A 20,595-nucleotide genomic window follows, 5' to 3' on the forward strand; every position below is an offset into this window, starting at 1 on the left:
GTGTGTGTGTGTGTGTGTGTGTGTGTCTCAATTCTAATTTATTATGGTCGTGCGTGTGTGTGTGTGTGTGTGTGTGTGTTTTGATTGAGCCACGGTAATGATGCCTGAGATTTTCTTTAGTTTACCAGTTTAATGTTGACATGGTGGGATTGGAGGATTTTTATACTGTGATGTAAATAAAAGTTGTTTTAAAACTCTGTGTGTGTGCGCGTGTGTTGGCTCACAGACGGAGAAATTCCTTCTCTTTTTCAAAGGGGACCCAAGTAATATGACCACCAAGCGGAACAAGATAGCGCAGATCCCCCCACAAACACACTCGTCTAACATGCGGCTTATGCGAGGCGTTTGACGTTGATCGGCTCGAGCCGCGCGCGCGCGCGCCCGTGTGTATGTGGGTTCAGTGTTTGCATGGCGCGTGTGTGTGTGTGTGTGTGGGGGGGGGGGGTTAATTTTCCATGCAGTCACTGCCCTTAAGACTGGGACTTACCAACGGGTCTGGACCTGCTCTCTCACCGTTCCCAATGCAGCCTAGTGGGCTGCCAGTAATCCCTTGAGTACTGAGAGAGAGAGGGAGAGAGAGAGAGGGGTGGGGCTTTGGAGGGGGAGACTGAGTGTGTGTGTGTGTGTGTGGGGGGGGGGGGAGTCACTACGGGCTCATCCCTGCAGGTGCAGGTTGGTGCCAAGAAATGGGCCGCCCGCCCTGGAAACGTGGCAGAGCCCTGCTCACATATCTGCGAAGCCCGGGCTCTCTTTCAGTCCACCCACGGTGTCCCGGTGGCCCGTCGAGACGCGCTACCTGACGAGATGCGCTACTCAGCGTAGTGGCGAAGGTATAGGGTTAAGGGTCAGTGGCGCCCCCAAGGGGTGGCCAGGGGTGGCCACGGCCACCCTGATACTATCCCTGCCCCCCCCGCTGCCCCCCCCCCCAGCCACGAGTCGCATATGCAGAATATGCTTCTGATTATGCATAATAAGCTTCTATCTGATATCTTACATTAGGTGCTGTTGTGGTGACCCACATCTATATAACGAGAGACATTCACCTAAGAGGACGGTGTGCCTTTAAGGGAAGAGGCGAGGGGTCAGATAATGCACTTCCGCTTCCGGTACACAGTTCAGCGTCGTTGTCGAATGTACGACATGCAAAGTTGGAGCTAGTAAACTACCTCGACTACGTCTACTCTCACGTCTCCTGTCTCGTTGTTTTCTAACTCCACACTCTTCTTTTAAATCAATAATGTATATTTTTCTTAACTCTCATATTGACAGTTTTCCACTAGCCTATACGGTACACTACAACAGCAGCATAGAATTCCCGACATTCAGTCATGGCTTTTGGTTTTGGTGTGCGATGAAAAATGTCTGGGGGCGCCACTGGTCAAGGGTCAAGGGTTAGCCTCTGCTATCGATTCGCGCTACGGCAGCATTTTTTTCCCGACAAGGCAGCATAAATCGCCAGAACACCGGCTTAACCCCCCCCCCCACAGGTGTCAAACACCTGGCGACACCCCCCCCCGGCGGGTCATCACCGACTCCGCCCACTTCCGCAACATGAGCGTCCTATCTGCGCAACGCGGGAAACTAACGCCACCCACCGTCGTATTCTCGCCATGCGCAATGAGTCTCACGTTTGTGTGATAATTTAACAACATCAGCGTTTATTCAAAGTTCTTGAGATATTTACACACACACAAAAAAAATGGAGGATGTCAAAAAAAATAATAAAAATAAGTGCAATAAAGTCCGTGGGGAAAACTAAAAAGGAAACAAAAAGCGCTTTAGTTTTATGCTATAATTGAAGTCAATGAAGCTGAACGAACCCTCTAGAAAGAACTGAATTGTGCAAAGAGCGTTACACAAAACACACACACACACACACACACACACACAAATCTTAAATAAAATGCAGTAAACTGCCCCGGATTTACTAAGGCAGTATTAAAAGTAACAGCCCAGAAAATATGTGCATTGAGTCTGAATGGTGCTCTTCTTAAACCGACACCACAGCCGCAGCCCCCGCCCCCCCAAGCCCTCTAAAAACAACACGTTGGCTGCAAAACCAGAGGGTGGGGGGTGCAAGGGGGGGGATAAACATGGTGTCACCACTCTTGCAACCACTGATATTACTCATGGCTTTGACAGCACGGGAGGCTTTGAGAAGACAAGCTGACATTCACGTAAAAACACACTGACAGACGGAGCACTGTGATATCACATGGTTTGGAATGGGAAAGAAAAAGAGAGAGAGAGAAAGGAAAAACAAAAACAGGGATTTAAAAAAGGAAAGACAGTTCGCGTCAGACATATCGAGGCCTGATCTTGCGGCGCTTCGGCTGGTTGGCGACGCCAGTGTCTCTTGATCCGTGGGAGTTTCCCCAGGTTGCAGACCATCCCCGCAGGCCGTCTTCACCTGGGAAGGAGTCCTTTATGGCGGAGCTCCCTCCGGGAACACCTGGCCAACCATGAAAACCCCCAGCGATTCCCAGACCTTTGCAGGATTCAGCACCATTGTGTGTGACCCCTTGGAGAGATGAGGTGGCAAACAAAAATGTCCTATTTTTTTTTACAACTGGCTGTAAAACAGAAGTGTTCCTTCCATCAAGTTGGTAAAAAAGAAAAGAAAAAAGAAGCCTTTTTTTGGGGGGAGGGGGGGTCTGACATAATTTTCATCCTCATGTTATTTCCATAGCCAACCACACATTATTACACCGCTGCATCAACTCTTTGCGGTTCTCCGTCTCACAAATAAATTAATCAGTTCGATTGAAGAAATGTTTTTTTTTCTGAGGCTACTACACAAAACAGTTTACATTCACAAAAAATATTATCTATATATCTAAAAAAAACAAAAAACAATAGAAGAAGTCCGTGTACTGGTCTGCTCCAGATATGGGAAGCCGGATAAGAATGGGCCAGAGATGAAGGGAGGAAGTGATGTCAGGGTTGGACCGTGAAGATACTGACGCTGTCTTTTTCTCTATTCCGCTGCTATCCAACTTCTGCTCCGTTCCAGAACGAGTCTCTCCGTGTCTGCTTATGTTCAATATATAGTTGAGGGGGAAGAGAAAGAATCCCAGAAAGCTGGAGCTGTACACCGTGAGTAGGGTTTTTTTTGGGGGGGGGGGTTTAGCTACACTTGCACGACTTCACGCTCATATTGGACAGCTGCTCCACCTAAAAGTGAGAAGGAAAAAAAACAAAAATCAAAAACAACATAATCAAATCGTCCATCTGACATCGTCCATTAATCTGGCGGTCTTGCAGTGAGTTTTCCGTAAAAGAAACCCCTCTTCAGCGTGAATATCGACCGACTGTTGTGTAGGGCTGAGCAAATATTCAATATGATCATTTACTGACTTTCAGAGGTATTGCCTGGGGATGAAATTTGGACGTTGTCTTATCGTGATATATAATTTTGTTTTCTAAATTAATGATAACGAGAATCATGCACTAATTTTCCAAGCCACTTATCCTAAATAAAGGGAATCTGTTACTTAAAATTACTCACAAAATGGGGTCTTAAATGGTTGAGGGAGTATTATTCTAAGTTTGACATCATACTTTACATTACCAAACAGTTCAGTGTGATGAACCTAAGCTGGATTCTTAAACATGGTACTTTTGTAAGCATAAATTCCCAATGATTATGGCGACAATAATGTTTTCCATGTCACCCAGCACTATCAACACAACATGAGCTACCTTGTGTTGCCTGCCCACGTAGTACAGGATTGGTAGAGGCTCCAGGGTCTGGGGCACGCAGCAGGGCTGGGCAGAGGCTCCGGGATTGTGGTGCTTGTACAGGGCCAAAATCTGTTAGTGATTATATTGGAAGAGAAAAGTGAGGGAGGGAGAGAGAGAGAGAGAGAGAGAGAGAGAGAGAGAGAGCTGAGCTTAGCATTTCATCATCACTAGGACCACAGCCAAAGTAATTGTAACAGACAAGGGCTATATCGCATGTATGTGTCTAAGAGAGAGAAAGAGAAAAAGCAAGAAAGAGAGTGCGAGTGAGAGAGATATGATCAAGGGAATGAGCATTGTTGACTCGCACCATGCTGTGATGGTGCTATCTAGCCTGGACTCTCACACAGCGGAGAGGTCACTACCTGGTAAGACGTGCACCACACTATTGGTGGACGGGTAAAAACAGCACTTTTGCAAATAGAACAGGAGAAGAGCAAATTATGAAAGAGTCTCTAATCCCACTGCCGTCTACGCCTGGCCAAACCCACCACATGTGCACTGTTAACCTTAACAAGATGTGGACTCAGCACCACAAGACGTGCTGCAGTGTACCTGAGAATATTTGTTTTCAGCATTCCAGATGTAGGTGCATGACCCCATGCAGTAGTTTGCATGGTAACCCTTGGGTCTGTGTATCCACTTCCAGCCCAGATCTTTCCTGAAGTCGATGTACAGCTTCCGCACGCAGCAGCTCTCCGTGCGGCTACACGGGACAAAAAAAGAAGGGTAAAACACTGCTTGAGGTTTGACTGTTCTGAGCGGTGGTTAGTTTTCCATGTCGAGCTTCCACAGCATTGAAAAAAATGTTTTGGCTTTTTTATAGAGGAAACATTTCTGAGTCCAGTGACTAAAATGGAAAGCCTTCTTTCCTTTGTACGATCTCTGGTAACTGTGAGGTGTAAATAGACTATATGGATTTTGAACATGGGTAATGTCCCTGCATAACTAAACCATACTCAGCGCATCTCAACTCTCAACTTAACTCAACCCAACTCAATCCAGCCCCATTCAAATCAACTTAACTCAAAGGAATAATAAGTAATTGACTGATATACTATTTATGTTTACTTAACTCAGGCTAAAAAACCGAAACGAAACGAAACATAAACTAAACATACTCTAAACATAAACCGGCCCGAGTCAGACCCCATGCTGTGACATGTGGAGGTCCTTACTCTGTGCAGGCCTCCTCTGACCCGGTGGAGCGTTTCTTGCGTGAGGTGGACTGGCTGCTGCTGTTCTGAGGGATGGACATGGCCAGGATGTAGGGCTTCTGCATCTTCTCAGAGAGATGCTGTTTGTCTCCCCGCCCTGTCTTCAACCCTGAAATTAAAAAATTGAAGGTGGGGTCCACGCCGGACTGCCCGCATTCGCAAAACAGCTTCAGCTGGAAGCTCTGCACCTCATCTGGAAAAAAAAACAACAACACAGCGAAACACACAGTTGCAACAGTGAGTGACCTAGAAGAGACACGTATATTCATATGTACGTCAACAGTGGTCAGAGGACCTCCTGCGGTGACCTGAGGTACGACTGCACCAGTTAAACAGAGGTCATAGTATCACGCCATGTGTTACTCTTGTAAATAATATAATAAAACACTGAAATAGTATTCTATGATATTCTACTAATAATCTCATAATATTGAGAATAAATATCAACACCACATTTTTATACTGTCTAAATGTAACATATTGTGTTATGAAATAAACTTTTATTACACAGTGTTATGCATAGTATTTCTATGATATCATAATAAACAACACCGAGTACTATTCTATGTACTGTATACACAAAATGATGTATTATGCAAGGGATAATCCACATGCATGTTAAAGGATTTTAATGCACGATGCGGAGCTGAAGAACCGTCCTCCGCTTTGTGAGGGGAGGACGCCTCGGCTGAGTGTGTTGAAATCCTGTACCGCACGTGTGGATTATCTCACTTGTACCACGGTCCCTCGCCAAGTAATTGAAATTTAAAAAAAAAATAAAATCACTTATTTGTGTTAAAATTTTGGACTCATAACTGAAAAGCCATGAAGCAAAAGTTAGCCGCTAAGCTAAAGCTTTGGATGTTTACTGGTCTTGCTACTGATTTGGCATGTTGCTATGGTTACAGCATATGAATTTAGAACAGTGATGAAAGTTGAGCTCAACTACGTGTCCATTTTTTTTTCTCCTCCTTTTTCTCCCCAATTATACTTGGCCAATTACCCCACTCTTCCAAGCAGTCCCGCTCGCTGCTCCGCCCCCTCTGCCGATCCGGGGAGGGCTGCAGACTACCACATGCCTCCTCTGATACATGTGGAGTCACCAGCCGCTTCTTTTCACCTGACAGTGAGGAGTTTCACCAGGGGGACGTAGCGCGTGGGAGGATCACGCTATTCCCCCCAGCACCCTGACCGACCAGAGGCGCTAGTGCAGCAACCAAGACACATACCCACATCCGGCTTCCAACCCGCAGACACGGCCGATCATGTCTGTAGGGACGCCTGACCAAGCCGGAGGTAACATCGGAGTCGAACCGGCGATCCCCGTGTTGGTAGGCAACGGAATAGACCGTCACACCACTCAGATGCCCTAATTACATGTTCATTAAATCGTTTTTACGCATAGCCTCCAGCCAATCAGAAACTAGTATTCGCCTAACCATGGTATAAATTATATGACATAATTGACACAATGTTTAAATGATGTATAGTACAATGTAGAGAAAGACAGAAACAGGCAGACAGACAGACAGACAGACAGACAGGTAGATGGATAGAATGCTACTGTAATGGTAATGGTGAGGGGAGGGTGGCGGTACTCACCAGTCCCTTGCAGCCAGCTTTGCAGGGTGTCTGTGACATCAAAGGTTAGCCACTTGTCTTTCATCTGGTTAGTGATGAAGCGGGAGGTGAGGTAGCGGGATGCGCTCCCCAGGCCCGCGTACAGCTCCACCCGCTTCTCCGTGGCTATCGTCGGGTTCTTAATGAGCACCCGGAGCTCGGCGCTGGTCAACAGGTGGTAGTTACCAATGCCCTCCCGCATCTTGGTGATGTTGAACAGCATCATGCGGGCCTGCTCGGTGGTCTTGTTACCTGTGTGATATGGAAAGTGGCAGATATTTAGTGAAGGTTCTGATTTTTTTTTTTTACTGTTTTTTTTTTTTAAAAACCTGAATAAAGGGAAGACTGTTTTGGACAGTCGAAGATCTAACAAAGAAATTCAATTGCTGAGAAATGATCATCCAAAATAAGGTCCGTGATTCTGGCTAAAAGTTCAAGAAAACTGGAATATTGGGCGCCCCAGTGGCTCATCTGGTATAGCGCATGCCACATAAGGCTGAGTCCTTACCGCAGCAACCTGGGTTCAAATCCGGCCCAGGCCCTTTGCTGCATGTCATCCCCTCTCTCTTTCCTGTCTCTCTCTCAACTATCGCTGTCAAATAAAGGTGGAAAATGCCAAAAAATAATCTTTAAAGAAAACTGGAATATTAAAATGGAAGTCTCCAGTTTCAATCTCGTGTATAATACCTTGTTATATTGATGTAGGTATAAGAGAGTGGAGGCAGAACCAAGGATCAAATGGTGGAAGTTGAAGGAGGAGGACAGTTGTGTGGAGTTCAGGGATGAGGTAAGTCAGGCACTGGGTGGTAGTGAAGAGTTGCTGGATGGCTGGGCAACTACTGCACATACAGTGAGGGAGACAGCTAGGAAGATACTTGGTGTGTCTATTGGACAAAGGAAGGAAGACAAGGAGACTTCATGGTGGACTGAGCAAGTGCAGGAAAGTATACAGAAAAAGAGGTTGACAAAGGAGAAGTGGGATAGTCAGAGAGATGAAGAAAGTAGACAGGAGTACAAGGAGATGCGGCATAAAGTGAAGAGAGAGGTGGCAAAGGCAAAGGAAAAGGCGTATGGTGAGTTGTATGACAGGTTAGACACTAAGGAAGGAGAAAAGGACTTGTACCGATTGGCTAGACAGAGGGACTGAGCTGGGAAGGATGTGCAGCAGGTTAGGGCGATGACGGACAGAGATGGAAATGTACTGACAAGTGAGGAGAGCGCGTTGAGAAGGTGGAAGGAGTACTTTGAGGGGCTGATGGATGAAGAAAACGAGAGACAGAGAAGGTTGGATGATGTAGGGATAGTGAATCAGGAAGTGCAGTGGATTAGCAAGGAGGAAGTGAGGGCAGCTATGAAGAGGATGAAGAGTGGAAAGGCAGTTGGTCCAGATGACATGGAGGTGTTTAGGAGAGATGGCAGTGGAGTTTTTAAGCAGATTGTTTAACACAATCTTGGAAAGTGAGAGGATGCCCGAGGAGTGGAGAAGAAGCATACTGGTACCGAAGGGTGATGTGCAGAACTGCAGCAACTACAGAGGTATAAAGTTGATCAGCCATAGCATGAAGATATGGGAAAGAGTAATAGAAGCTAGGTTAAGAGGAGAGGTGATGATCAGTGAGCAGCAGTATGGTTTCATACCATGAAAGAGCACCACAGATGCGATGTTTGCTTTGAGAATGTTGATGGAGAAGTATAGAGAAGGCCAGAAGGGGTTACATTGTGTCTTTGTGGATTTAGAGAAAGCATATGACAGGGTGCCGAGAGAGGAAGTGTGGTATTGTATGAGGAAGTCAGGAGTCACAGAGAAGTATGTAAGAGTGGTGCAGGATATGTATGAGGGAAATGTGACAGTGGTGAGGTGTGCGGTTGAAATGACAGATGGGTTCAAGGTGGAGGTGGGATGACAAGGATCGGCTCTGAGGCCTTTCTTTTTTTCTATAAATTTATTTCTGATTTTTCCCTTTTTTCTCCCAATTTAGTGGCCAATCGATCCCTATTTTAATTCAAACACCCACCCTCGTACTGCGTGCGTTCGCCAACTGCATCTTTCCGGCCGGCAGTCTCGAAGGAGACGCCTCCCCACTTTCGTGACAAGGCGATTCCAGGCCGAACCGCTGCTTTTTCCGACACACACAGAGATGCATTCATGTGACGAACACAAGCCGACTCTGCCCCCCCTCCCGAAGACAGCGCTGCCAATTATCGCTGCTTCATCGAGTCCGGCCATAGTCGGATCTGACGAGACCGGGGCGCGAACCCCGGTCCCCAGTGGGCAACTGCATCGACACAAAGCCGATGCTTAGACCGCTACACCACCGCGGACCCTTCTCTGAGGCCTTTCTTGTTTGCAATTGTGATAGACAGGTTGATGGACAAGATCAAGCAGGAGTCTCCGTGGACTATGATGTTTGCTGATGACATTGTGATCTGTAGTGAGAGTAGGGTGCAGGTTGAGGAGAACCTGAAGAGGTGGAGGTATGCACTTGAGAGAAGAGGAATGCAAGTAAGTAGAAACAAGATGGAATACATATTCATGAATGAGAAGGAGGACAGCAAAATGGTGAGGATGCAAGAAGTAGAGGTGACAAAGGTGGATGAGTTTAAATACTTGGGGGTCAACTGTTCTAAGTAACAGGGAGTGAAGAAGAGAGTGCAGGCAGGGTGGAGTGGGTGGGGAAGTGTCAGGAGTGATTTGTGACAGAAGGGTGCCAGCAAGAGGTAAGGGGAAGGTTTACAAGATGGTAGTGAGACCAGCAATGTTGTACAGTTTAGAGACAGTGGCACGGACCAAAAGACAGGAGGCGGAGCTGGAGGTGGCAGAGTTGAAGATGGTTATCTTCATTGGGAGTGACGAAGAAGGACAGGATTAGGAACGAGTATATTAGAAGGACCGCTCAGGTGGGACGGTTTGGCGACAAAGCAAGAGAGACAAGATTGAGATGGCTTGGACATGTGTGGAGAAGGACGCTGAATATGGAGCTGCCAGGGGAAGAGGAAAAGAGGAAGGCCAAAGAGGAGGTTTATGGATGTGGCGAGGGAGGAAGTGCAGGTGGCTGGCGTGACAGAGGAAGATGCAGAGGACAGGAAGAGATGAAAACGGATGATCCGCTGTGGTGACCCCTAACGGGAGCAGCCGAAAGTGAAGTAGTAGATATTGATATGAGTATAGATGTAATCATTTGCATCAAGTTTTCAGAACAGTTTCCTCAATTTATAGAACTCCATGTCCCATTGGGAGGAATCTGGATAGGGAATGTGCCCCAAAACTTCAAACTCTTTTTTTATTTAGCCCTCCTCTCCTTCTTCCTAAACACCAACCTGTTTCTTTCTTTTTTTTATCCCCACTTGTATCCGGCCAATTACCCCACTCTTCCCCGGTCACTGCTCCCCCCCCTCTGCTGATCCGGGGAGGGCTGCAGACTACCACATGCCTCCTCCGATACATGTGGAGTCTCCAGCCGCTTTTCACCTGACAGTGAGGAGTTTTACCAGAGAGACGTAGCACGTGGGAGGATCACGCTATCCCCCCCTTCCCCTCCCCCATGAACAGGTGCCCCGACCGACCAGAGGAGGTGCTAGTGCAGCTACCAGGACACATACCCACATCCGGCTTCCCACCCCCAGACACGGCCAAATTGTGGCTGTAGGGACGCCCGACCAAGCCGGAGGCAACACAGGGATTCGAACAGTCGATCCCCGTGTTGGAAGGCAACGGAATAGACCACTTCGCTACCCGGACGCCCCCGACCACCCTCTTTGTGTCTTACCAGAATGAAATAGGAGCCAACTAGAGAGCGGAGTGAAAAGCGAAGAGAGAGGGCAGAGATTTTTATTTCACAAACTTTTTTTTTTAAATTAAATGTTCATCATTTAACATTAAATATCAACTGGTGATGGACTCGTGTCAACAATGACAAATTTGATTGTGTATCAAATTATGGCATTTTTCAAAAACGTTCATGTAAGAGAACCTTACACATCACAGATTGTCTTAAAGGGATAGTAAATATAATATAAAATACATACATGCACCGGTAGCTTGTAATATCGAGAGCCGATAGAAAAGTGCGAGTCCTGTTTGTCCATAAATGATAAAGAAGTGTGAGTTTCCTTATGTCTGTTGTGATGCCACTAAGAGGCGCCACGCAGTCTACTGGAAGCAGGGCCGGATTAAATAGATAGATTACACTAGGCAGAGCATTTTTCTTGCCCCCCCCCCCCCCAAATAAGCACATTTTGATACTTTGTAAACAAACAATATTACTTTTAACTGCCACATGGTTATTATGGTTAATTAGTTAGGTATATATTTTTGTTTATTATTATCTATTTATAGTTTCAAATATTTTATGTTAAATATTTGTAATTTAGACCAAAAGTTGATGTTTTTACCCGTCTGTCTGGGCCCCCCTGTGGCAATTAGACCCTAGGCAGCTGCCTAGTTTGCCTATGCCTAGATCCGGACCTGACTGGAAGTGCAATGAGTGACGTCACATAGACTCAATGCTGAGAGAAACCCCCCCCCCCCCCACTCTTCAATATGAGACGAAGAGACAGAGAAGAGACAAAACGTGTAAAGCCCAACTGAACTTCCGCAGACAAGATGGCGGCACGTGACCGGGAAGGCGGCCAGTATGACTCAGACTAACAGTGTCCTTTAAAAAATGCTTTATGTAATGAGTCGCCGTCCCAGTCTTACTGGCCGTGTGCCGAGCTGAGGGGACTTTCCTGACAGACATCTTAAGTTATATGAGCTCTTTTATTTTCAACAATTACCAAGAATTGATGATTGAGGTTTGATTGGATGACACCGGACACCTGCGGCTTCCCTCAACCCGTTCCGCCAAATCCAGAAAAAGCAATAGTTTGTCCCAAATGACGTAAGATCGCCCCTCTTTCCTCCCACCGCCTCCCTCTGTCGTGTGTGACTCAGAGGCCAGTGTTCGTGCCTCGAGGTTGCCTCTTGACCCAAATGTGAAAGAGTGAAAATAAGACGCCCAGTCAACCCTAACCCCCCCAAGGGGGGGCGTCTCCTAGAAATACATTAAAATGTGAATCTTTTGGACCCGTGCCCCCGCCCAGCCCAACACAATGGCACCCTTCTCATATGTGAGACCGTTTGACAGAAATAACATGTCATTAAAGGACATCTACAGATGACAATACAAACCGCTAACCGAATATTAACCCCTGCTCAAAATAGGCGGCAGCTTACATGAGAGGAAATGAACTGCCATAATTCCCTTTTCACTTCCGAGTAACCTCCTCATCGCAGATGAGAAGTGGTGAGGAAAGGAAGGGAAGAGAAGGAAAGAAAAGGATGGGAAAGGAAAGGATGTGGCCACATCTAAGTCATGGAGTGAAGACTGTTTTGCCAGGATGAAGGTTGATTTTTTTTTTTTTTACTGATTGCACATTCAGCTGTCCTCAGGAACTTGGAGAGGTGTTCGAGTGCAGAAAACTCCTCATTTAAACAGGCCGTAAAAAGCAGCAGGCTCGACAAAAATGGTAAACTCTTCACAATTGACAATTTCCTAATAACAGGCTCATTCCGACCTATGAATGAAACGACCGATACTGTGATTGAGAAGCCACTCAAATGGGTTATGTACACAGGGTGCAACAACAATGCAGGGGGATGACTTGGGAAGATAATGCACTAAAACAAATACGTACATTGGTTATCATTTTTGCTGTTATCCTGGAAAGCCAACTGGCGCTCCAAAAGTAAAACATGACCTTTTTTTTTTTTTAACTTGCACATTGCCTTGTTTCACCTGACAGCACAAACTATCAATTTTTACTGTCATATTATGTGTGCAAACGATATTTTCAGAGGCAATTGTAAAACACAAAAAACACTAAAAGAAATACGTGTTGTGCACCTACAAAGTATTCGCCACCAGTCAGCTGTCCTGCAGCCAACCAAACACTCACTCCAGCTCCTGCACGGTTTACTGTGCTGTGGAAACTGCTCTTTTCTAAATCTTTTACAATCTTTTCTTCCTCCAAAAACCTGACCTTGGAGTAGAAATGCCTTTTGTCTATCGCACCGGGGCCAAAATGTATGCCTCGAGGCCGTCTATACCGTGACAGGATGGATATCCTGGCTGCAGACGCTGACAGAGAACAGAGACGAGCCACTGGTGACTCGAACGCCGACTGTATCACTGCTAAGGCACTGCACTGCACAGGATTAAGTAAGAAATATGCAGAGATGAACAAAGAGAAGCAGATAAGAGTCAACGGCCGTGCACACACAGAAAGAAGAGAGAGAGGTTGAGAAAGCGAAGCGTTATAAGGTGTGAAAAGAAAATCACTCACAAGTGTGTTAGAAAAAGATATGTGGAAGGTGTTAGGCGTATAGGAGTAGGAATGAATGGGTGAGTGGGGGGGGGGGGTGTGTGCAGGGAAACCGGAGAAGTGCGGACCTATATGTATCAATGGAGCCTTGCGTCTGGCTTCGGCCCAAACCTCCTTCTCTGCCCAAGCCTGCCAAATTCTCTGCTGTCAGCTCCAGTAATAACTCTCTGACAGAGAAAATAACTCTGACAGCAGGCCAGACTTGGGCCAGAACCAGACTCTGCATGCTTGTACCTGGTAGGTCCAGGCTGTACCAGGCTACGCCGTTTAATGGCAGGCTATAATCCCTGTAACATCACTCTCGCCGTCCTAACCTGCGTTGGGTTACAAACCTTAAAAACCTCAAACTGAAAGTGAAAAGCGGCGTAAAGGGAAGTGTAAAGGGAAACAAGATAACATTTAACTGGACCCGCCCAGAGCCGACCGAAACGCCCGGTGTACAGAAACGAGTATGCCCTACACCATGTACGTCTTGTTGTGTGCTCAATGATCCAGATAAGAAAATCAAACGGCCTGCCTGATTCAACCCTCTCTGAAATACACCGTGTAGGCTACCTAACCAGTGCACTTACGTACACGGCGGCGTGGCAGAGATTTATTTTCGTAACACCAACGGCAGGCAGGAAAGCAATCAGTCCCTGCTAGTTGGTGCAAACAGACGGGTGAGGGGTTAGAGAAGTGTTTGTGAAACAGGAAATTAACTCACTTCCCAAATAGTTGTATTGAATGCAGAGGCGCCATAATAAGGCCTCCAGAGTGGCTTGCATCTTTTACTTCTACTGCTCAATTAACACAGCTGGCTTTGTTTCCGGAGACATCTACCCCGTCATCAGCTCATGAGGACAGTTCAAAATGCACAGCAGGAGGGACCGAACTTTTTTTTTTTAACCCCCATTTTTTCCTCCGCAACCGTAATTGGCCAATTACCCCCGCTCTTCCGAGCCGTCCCAGTCGCTGCTCCACCCCCTCTGCCGACCCAGGAAGGGCTCAAACTACCACATGCCTCCTCCGATACATGTGGAGTCGCCAGCTGCTTCTTTTCACCCGACGGCGAGGAGTTTCGCCAGGGGGATGCAGCACGTGGGAGGATCACGCTATTCCCCCCAGTTCCCCCTCCCCTCCCATGAACAGGCGCCCCCGATCGACCAGAGGAGGCGCCAGTGCAACGACCAGGACACGTACCCACATCCGGCTTCCCACCCACAGACACGGCCTTTTTGTGTCTGTAGGGACGCCCGACCAAGCCGGGGGTAACGCGGGGATTCGAACCGGGCTTCCTCTGGGGACCGAACTTTAAAACTTCTCCTACCTGTTGGGGTTTAGTTTGCACGAAAAGTTACCTCGGCGTCACCAGCCATGCACACTCGTTTGAGATAAAAGGGTCGGGGTACAGTGGATATAGCGCTGTGCATGCAGCCTTGGGTGTGGAGGGGGGATTTGTGTGTTGAATCAGGGCCTATCCCCAGGTAAGCCAGAGACAGCTGTTGTGACAGGCAGGGAGACAGCTCTGTAATTATGAGCGGGAGGAACCAGATTCCTGCAACAGTCAAAAAAAAAAAAATTTTTTTTTTAAATTGCTGCCTCCTTCATTTGCTCTGCTCCACCCTGCTGCAGCTCCCCGCCTTTTCTCCGCATCTCGCCGACTTCATCACGGGAGAAAAAAAAATCTAAATCCAGCGATAGCCAATTCAATGCTAATTTCCCATAACTTGTTTTTCGCTGACCTTCAATCCCAAAGGCGATGATAGATTATTATGGCTCCCTCCATACACAGAGGGAAAATTCCTTTGGTGTGATACGTCAGATGGGAGCGAGGACTTTCGTGTGGGCTCTAGGGGGAGGACGCAGCCTGACTCGGCCTACGAGCTGGCTGCAAGAATTAAGTCTATTAACACACACACAACTGCTGTGATTTACAGATTAAAAGTATTAAGTTATAAAATGCTCTGCACGCAAATATGCATCCCTGCAGGGAGTTCAGCCCTATCCGGAAAATGTGAGTCTTCCAATGAAAATAACCACAAACTGAAATAACGAGTGGAAACTTCAATGAAAATAAAACAAAATGTTTTGCAGTTAGATTTGAGTTTGAATTAGTTTAATTTTAATGCAGTTCCCCAACCCTCTCCTTCTCCATGAAGAGCAGGACTCGGTTTGTTTGTTTGTTTGTTTTTTGTGTGTGTTTTTTTTTAACAGTGATGAACACTCCCCTCCCGCCTTACACCCTCATGGGCTTACACATGTACACACAAGCAGATTCAGACACTTGGCGTTCACTCGAGTGGAGAATGACAGTGTGTTGAGGAGCCGAGCAGAGGATTAAGAGAACGGATGGATGTTTTGTGGTGGTCTCTGGGGGTGGGGGGTGGGGATCGGGGGTGGGGAGGGGGGGAAGGAGGCTCCCCATGGGCACCGCTAGCACCGGACCTGAGTCACTCGCAAAACTTAGTGGCTATCAGCCTGCCTTCCTTCCTGCCAAGCTGCCCTGTCCTACAAACACTGATAAGTTCATCGAGTTTGGTGGAGAGAGAGAGAGAGAGAGAGAGAGAGAGAGAGAGAGAGAGAGAGAGAGAGAGAGAGAGAGAGGGGAGAGAGTATGGGGTGGAAGGTTGGCGAGGCAGATAATGTTAAGAGGGAAAAAGAGCAGAAAAAAGGGGGAGAAAGAGAGACAGAAGGGGATATGAGGGGGAACAAGTGTCAGGATAAGGAAGGGAGAACCCCATGCTCAAGTTACAGGAAACCCCCAGTCCCTGAAGGATAGAGAGGATAGCGATAGGGAAGGACAGAGAGAGGGGGAGAGAGAGAGGGAGGGAGGCAGAAACGAGGGTAAAAGAGAGCAGCTCTGCGTGTCCTCTCTTATCCCATGCCCCCTCCTGTTCTTTGGCACCCGTCTGCGCCAAGCAAAACCATGCCCATCATTTCGAAGGCGCTTTTGTTCTCCGTGGTCTCGGGACCCTCCTGAGCGCGGCCCATCCACTTGTTTTTCCCTCTTTGAAGTGGCAGATAAAAAGACAGTTGCCCTGGCGGGTAACTAGAGGCCCGTAGCAAAACAAAGGAGCTACGAAACAACAACAAAATTAAAAAAAAAAAGAAGTTTATCATAATATTTCACGGTCATTACAACCCGAGACCACTCCGCCAAACCGACGCAGCGAATCCGGGGCGAGCCAAACCAACGCTGGAGCTGCTATAAATGCCGCGAATACCACGAGAGCGACGCAGAGCGCCGTAACACATGCAGCGCGGCGCTGCTAACTGATTATATCTGTGATCTCCGAACCCCAACAAGCGCCCGAAGTCGTTGGGTGGAGAACAAAGGGGATGCGCGCACATGTTATGGGAATTTACTGCCGGGATTTGAATTTAACACCAGCTCGTTGACCAAATGTGGGTTTGTTTTGGTTAAGTGTGTTTTTGCACCGCCAACCATGTTGGGGAGCAACCGGCTGTCGTAAAGAGGTCTATTCGGGTGGGGGGGTGGGGGCACTGATTGATAAGAGAAGTGAAGGTTGTTGGGGAACGTTGTACTTTATCGGCCTCTGTGACCACCGGACGAGGAGGCCGTTCGTCCCTGCATTAACCCCACATGTTCTGCTCGCCGGCTAACAACGGACACGCCGCCCGCCGCTCACACGGACCACCTCCGACTCTTACAGCAAGACAACTGTAGAATGTGTTTTTTTTAAAATTACCCAAAATGGTAACACTTGCTATGAAGCTTGCATCTATAATACCCTATAAGCATCTATAACGCCCTATAAGCATCTATAACGCCCTCTAAGCATCCATAACGCCCTATAAGTGTCGCTAGGTCATTGTAAGATTCATTATAACCATGTATACGCCCTCACAACCACCTTTATGATACATTATGTCGGTTTAAAATGGATTTATTTCTTATAAATATGTCATCAATAGCCTGTTTATCTGTCAAATGTCATAATGCATCATCACCAACTTGCTTTGCTGAAGTTTTGTAGAGATGTATAACGAGACTCCAGTGCTATTTCACAGTCTTCAGCCATAGCTGTTAGTCATTGTAATACACATTATAGGAAAGTATGGGCGTTGTAGGTGCAATAGATGCTTATAGGGCGTTATAGATGCTTATAGGGCGATACAGACGCAAGCTTCACAGAACGTGTCGCCAAAAAAATTCCAATATATATCTTGTCTTCATCTCCGTTATTACTAGTAATATTTATGGCTAGTTTTCAGAAGGATCATTTTGACCTGAACAAAACACGAGGGGTAATTTAGCAGCGTGTGTTCGAGGGCCTTTCCTCAGTACGGTTGGAAATGTTTTCTGTTTCAGACGGACTTTCAGCAGTTATGAAAACAAAACCTAAACCAAGACCATATTTCTATCCAGCTGCACATCTTTACGGCTCTCTGTGTGTGAGTGTGTGTGTGTGCGTGTGCCCATAGATATCTGTGAGCTTGAGCTGTGAGCAATAGGGCACATATCCAAGACTGAAAACTGAACATGATTCAGGGGTGGTGTGACACGCCACCAGCAGCGGGGCGACCAGCTGCTCTCATGCTCGACTGTGCATGCCAGTGTGCACACGTGCATGTGCTCATCAAGTGTACTGTACTGTTGAAGCTACTCAACCACTCTCGCTCTCTAACACACACACACACACACACTCTCTCTCGACCACTCTCTCCACTCACTTGGGTTCATGATGAACTTGTGCAGCTCCTTGGAGAAGTACTCCTCCTCCTCCTGCTGGGTGGAGACGGGCTGCGGCTGGGACTGCTGCTCCTTCAGCATCTCCTCCGTGCTGTTGTAGAGGGACAGCAAGTCGTCGGGGATCTCCTCCCCCTCGCCAGCCTGCTCCGGCTCCGGCTCCTTGGGCAGCCGCAGTTTGCTGAGGATCTGGCCCCGGATGGCCTCGATCCGCTTCTTCTTCACCAGCTCCAAGTCCAGCGATTTACACGTCGACATGCCGCTCACACCGCCCACCACACACAGGGCCACCAGCACCACGCAAGCCAGCCTCATGGTGCCACCCGTTGGACCCGCGATCACTTGTGTTTACTCTCTCTCTCTTTAGCCCTCTCTCTCTCTCTCCTGCACCTCCTGCCTCTGTCCTTGGGATGTTTGGGGGAACAGTGAATCACTCTGTGGAGAGGTGTGACTGACGCAAAGGTGTTTACAAGCGGCAGCACAATTAGGGCAGTGTGGGGGAGAGTCCTCGGAGGTTTGGTGGCTCTGAGAGGCCACTGGGCGCCACCGCTGTCGAAAACCAACCTGACGCCCTCCGCCTTCGTCACACAGGAGCGGGAGGGGAGAATCCCGGCTGGCAAACAGACAGACAGACAGACAGAGTGGGATGAGCCGGCCTCTGAGTCAGCCGCAGGTAGCACACGCCGACGTGCCAGACGTTGACGTGGGGCCAGAGCTGTCAAGTGCAAATACAGCGCGCGCGGAGAGCGACGCCCCCGCGGGGCGGCGAAGACCGTCAAGAAGTCTGAAACAATAACCCGGTCCCCCCCCTTAAGGAGCGCCGCACCGCTGACACAGACCAATCTGGTTTTGATAAGATTTCGGCTCCCAGTAAGACGTTGGTCCCGTCTCGATCCAAAACAAATATGCACGGTTCAGCCTGTCGGCTCACTGCCGCGTAAATCACCCGAGCGGCTCCTCTTCACATGCCTCCAGAGAGCAGCAGAGCGAGTGTGAGGGGAGCTCCCCGTGTAACACTCGACAAAATGAAGCGCGCTGGCGGCGGTGGTGGGCGAGTCCAACTCACGCACTACCCAACCACACGCGCACACCACCACACCCCCCCCCCCCCCCTCCACACACACACACACCCCACCACCACTCTAGTGCTTCTCAACTGACACCGCTTCCTCTCCTCCTTGACCCGCAAGGTTCCTATTCAGTTTCGCTCAGGACTTACTGTAAACTCTTGTTTGGGTTTCGAAAACCGAGCGAGCGCTGCCCTACACCACGCATGCATGTGCCGGGCGGGTCAAGTGTGAGCCCCTCGGAACAGAACCGCGGAAGACGGACTGGGTTCTGCTCGGTTTCCAGAGTGTTAAATAATGTGTGTGTGTGAGAGAGGCGCCCTTCCTGTGTCGCTCGTCTCCCAAGTTTGATCAAATGACCTCTGGCTCCCTTCAATGGGCCAGATTCTCTCTCTCTCTCTCCCTCTCTGGGGATTTCAGAGTCAATCAGATATCCTACCCGGTGCCGGCAGGGGAAACACTCGCTAACTACTTCGGTGTCCCACTTGCTCGTAGTTCACTTATTCTCTGCCAAAAATCGCAGGTTGCAAACGGCAGCGGGCGAGCGAGAAAGCACCGAGTCACCGACGGGAAAAAGGGGGGGGGGGAGAAAAAAACAACACGTACGATCCCTTAGCGATGACTACCTCTTTTTAACAATAACAAACATGTGACCGGTGCACAAGCAATGTTTCGGCTGGACTCTCTTTCGACACACTGAGCTCTGCTCCGCACACCGAGCGGTGGACATCCACCCCCACCGTACGACCACGTCCGCCTTGCCACGGGCGGATAGCTCACTCGTGTCCGGCCCTCACGGGGAGCAGCCGACGAGGTGGAAGCAATTGAAGCGGGGATGCTCCGAATTTGGAACAAACAGACAAGAGCCTCTCTCTGAAGCGGGCCACAGAAAACACTCGTGACGTAGCGCACCCAAAAACGGCTCCCCGCGCACACACCACACACACACACACACACACCACACACACATGCACACACACATACACAGTGTCTTAAGAGTGTACCAACCAGACCCTGGGCTGCCTTCAGAAAGCAGTATCTCAGTCCCCCCTCTGCTCACACTGTCTCGGAGTATCGAATTGCAGTCTCTCCTCTATTCTCTCCTCCCTCTATCCATCCAGCAGAATCTCCTCCTTTTGTGCCTCTTGTTTGATTCCTTCACACCTTTCTCTGATGTTCCTTCGCTTCTCACTGGCACGGTTAACCGTTTTCCCTTCACTCTTCTCTCCCCCCCCCCCCTCTCTCTCTCTCTCCCCCTCTCTCTCTCTCTCTCTCCTTTTCTACACGCTCTCTCTGTCCCAGTGCTTGTCAGAGCTTGCTGGTGACAAAGTGATTTGTGGGAGATCTGTGCTCAGCTAACTTCTCTCTCTCTCTCTCTCTCTCTCTCTCTCTCTCTCTCTCGCCTCGCTCGCTCTTCTTTTTTTTTCTCTCTCTTTCTTGTTCCTGTTAGTCGTCTAATAGAGCAGAGAGCTCTCCGCCCAGGAAGTGAGGGTAACGGCCGCAGTGTAAAACATCTGCTGTTTAACAGAGCTCTCGCTGCCTCGCTCTCCGTCCACATCAGGAAGCCGGGAGCAGAGCGTGTTGAACGACTGGCTCCGCCGACTGCCCTCACACACACTCTCCGGCCTGTCTGGTGAGTGACATGTCAACAAGCTTTTGCATGGCACCAGTGTCTCGCCAGCTGACCGCCCGCATTCACCTGGTGCCAGCGGAGGTGAGGCGGTGCCAGGCGAGCGAGAGAGCGAGAGCCCGGGCCTCTCTAAAAGTAGAACAGTGTATTTCACAGGGATGGAGAGCCAAACAGGGCTGGACCCTGTTATTCTGCCATCCCAAGTTTGGGGCCTCGAGAGCTCGGATTTTTTTTACAGACTGCAGACAATACAGACTCACACAA

General features: G+C 48.5%; 1 protein-coding gene across 3 annotated transcripts; it reads right to left on the reverse strand.

Annotated features, from left to right (window-relative positions):
- Nucleotides 1-1,639: 1,639 nt before the first annotated feature.
- Nucleotides 1,640-19,984, reverse strand: tgfb1a (transforming growth factor, beta 1a). Of its 3 annotated transcripts, none has more exons than XM_056283404.1 (7): nucleotides 19,715-19,984; nucleotides 17,619-18,247; nucleotides 6,561-6,830; nucleotides 4,920-5,151; nucleotides 4,297-4,447; nucleotides 3,703-3,813; nucleotides 1,640-3,174 (listed from the first exon to the last, which is right to left on the reverse strand). In XM_056283404.1, the coding sequence occupies exons 2-7, from the start codon at nucleotides 17,947-17,949 to the stop codon at nucleotides 3,127-3,129; spliced, it is 1,143 nt and encodes a 380-aa protein (XP_056139379.1). In that variant the 5' UTR covers nucleotides 17,950-18,247; nucleotides 19,715-19,984; the 3' UTR covers nucleotides 1,640-3,126. The 3 variants fall into 3 exon arrangements, with proteins under 3 accessions (XP_056139379.1, XP_056139377.1, XP_056139378.1); XM_056283402.1 differs by having other exon boundaries at nucleotides 19,710-19,984; XM_056283403.1 differs by lacking the exon at nucleotides 19,715-19,984 and having other exon boundaries at nucleotides 17,619-19,684.
- Between the last annotated feature and the right edge of the window lie 611 nt (nucleotides 19,985-20,595).

The sequence above is a fragment of the Lampris incognitus genome, chromosome 7 (assembly GCF_029633865.1).
Source record: "Lampris incognitus isolate fLamInc1 chromosome 7, fLamInc1.hap2, whole genome shotgun sequence".
In the NCBI taxonomy this organism is placed as follows: domain Eukaryota; kingdom Metazoa; phylum Chordata; class Actinopteri; order Lampriformes; family Lampridae; genus Lampris; species Lampris incognitus.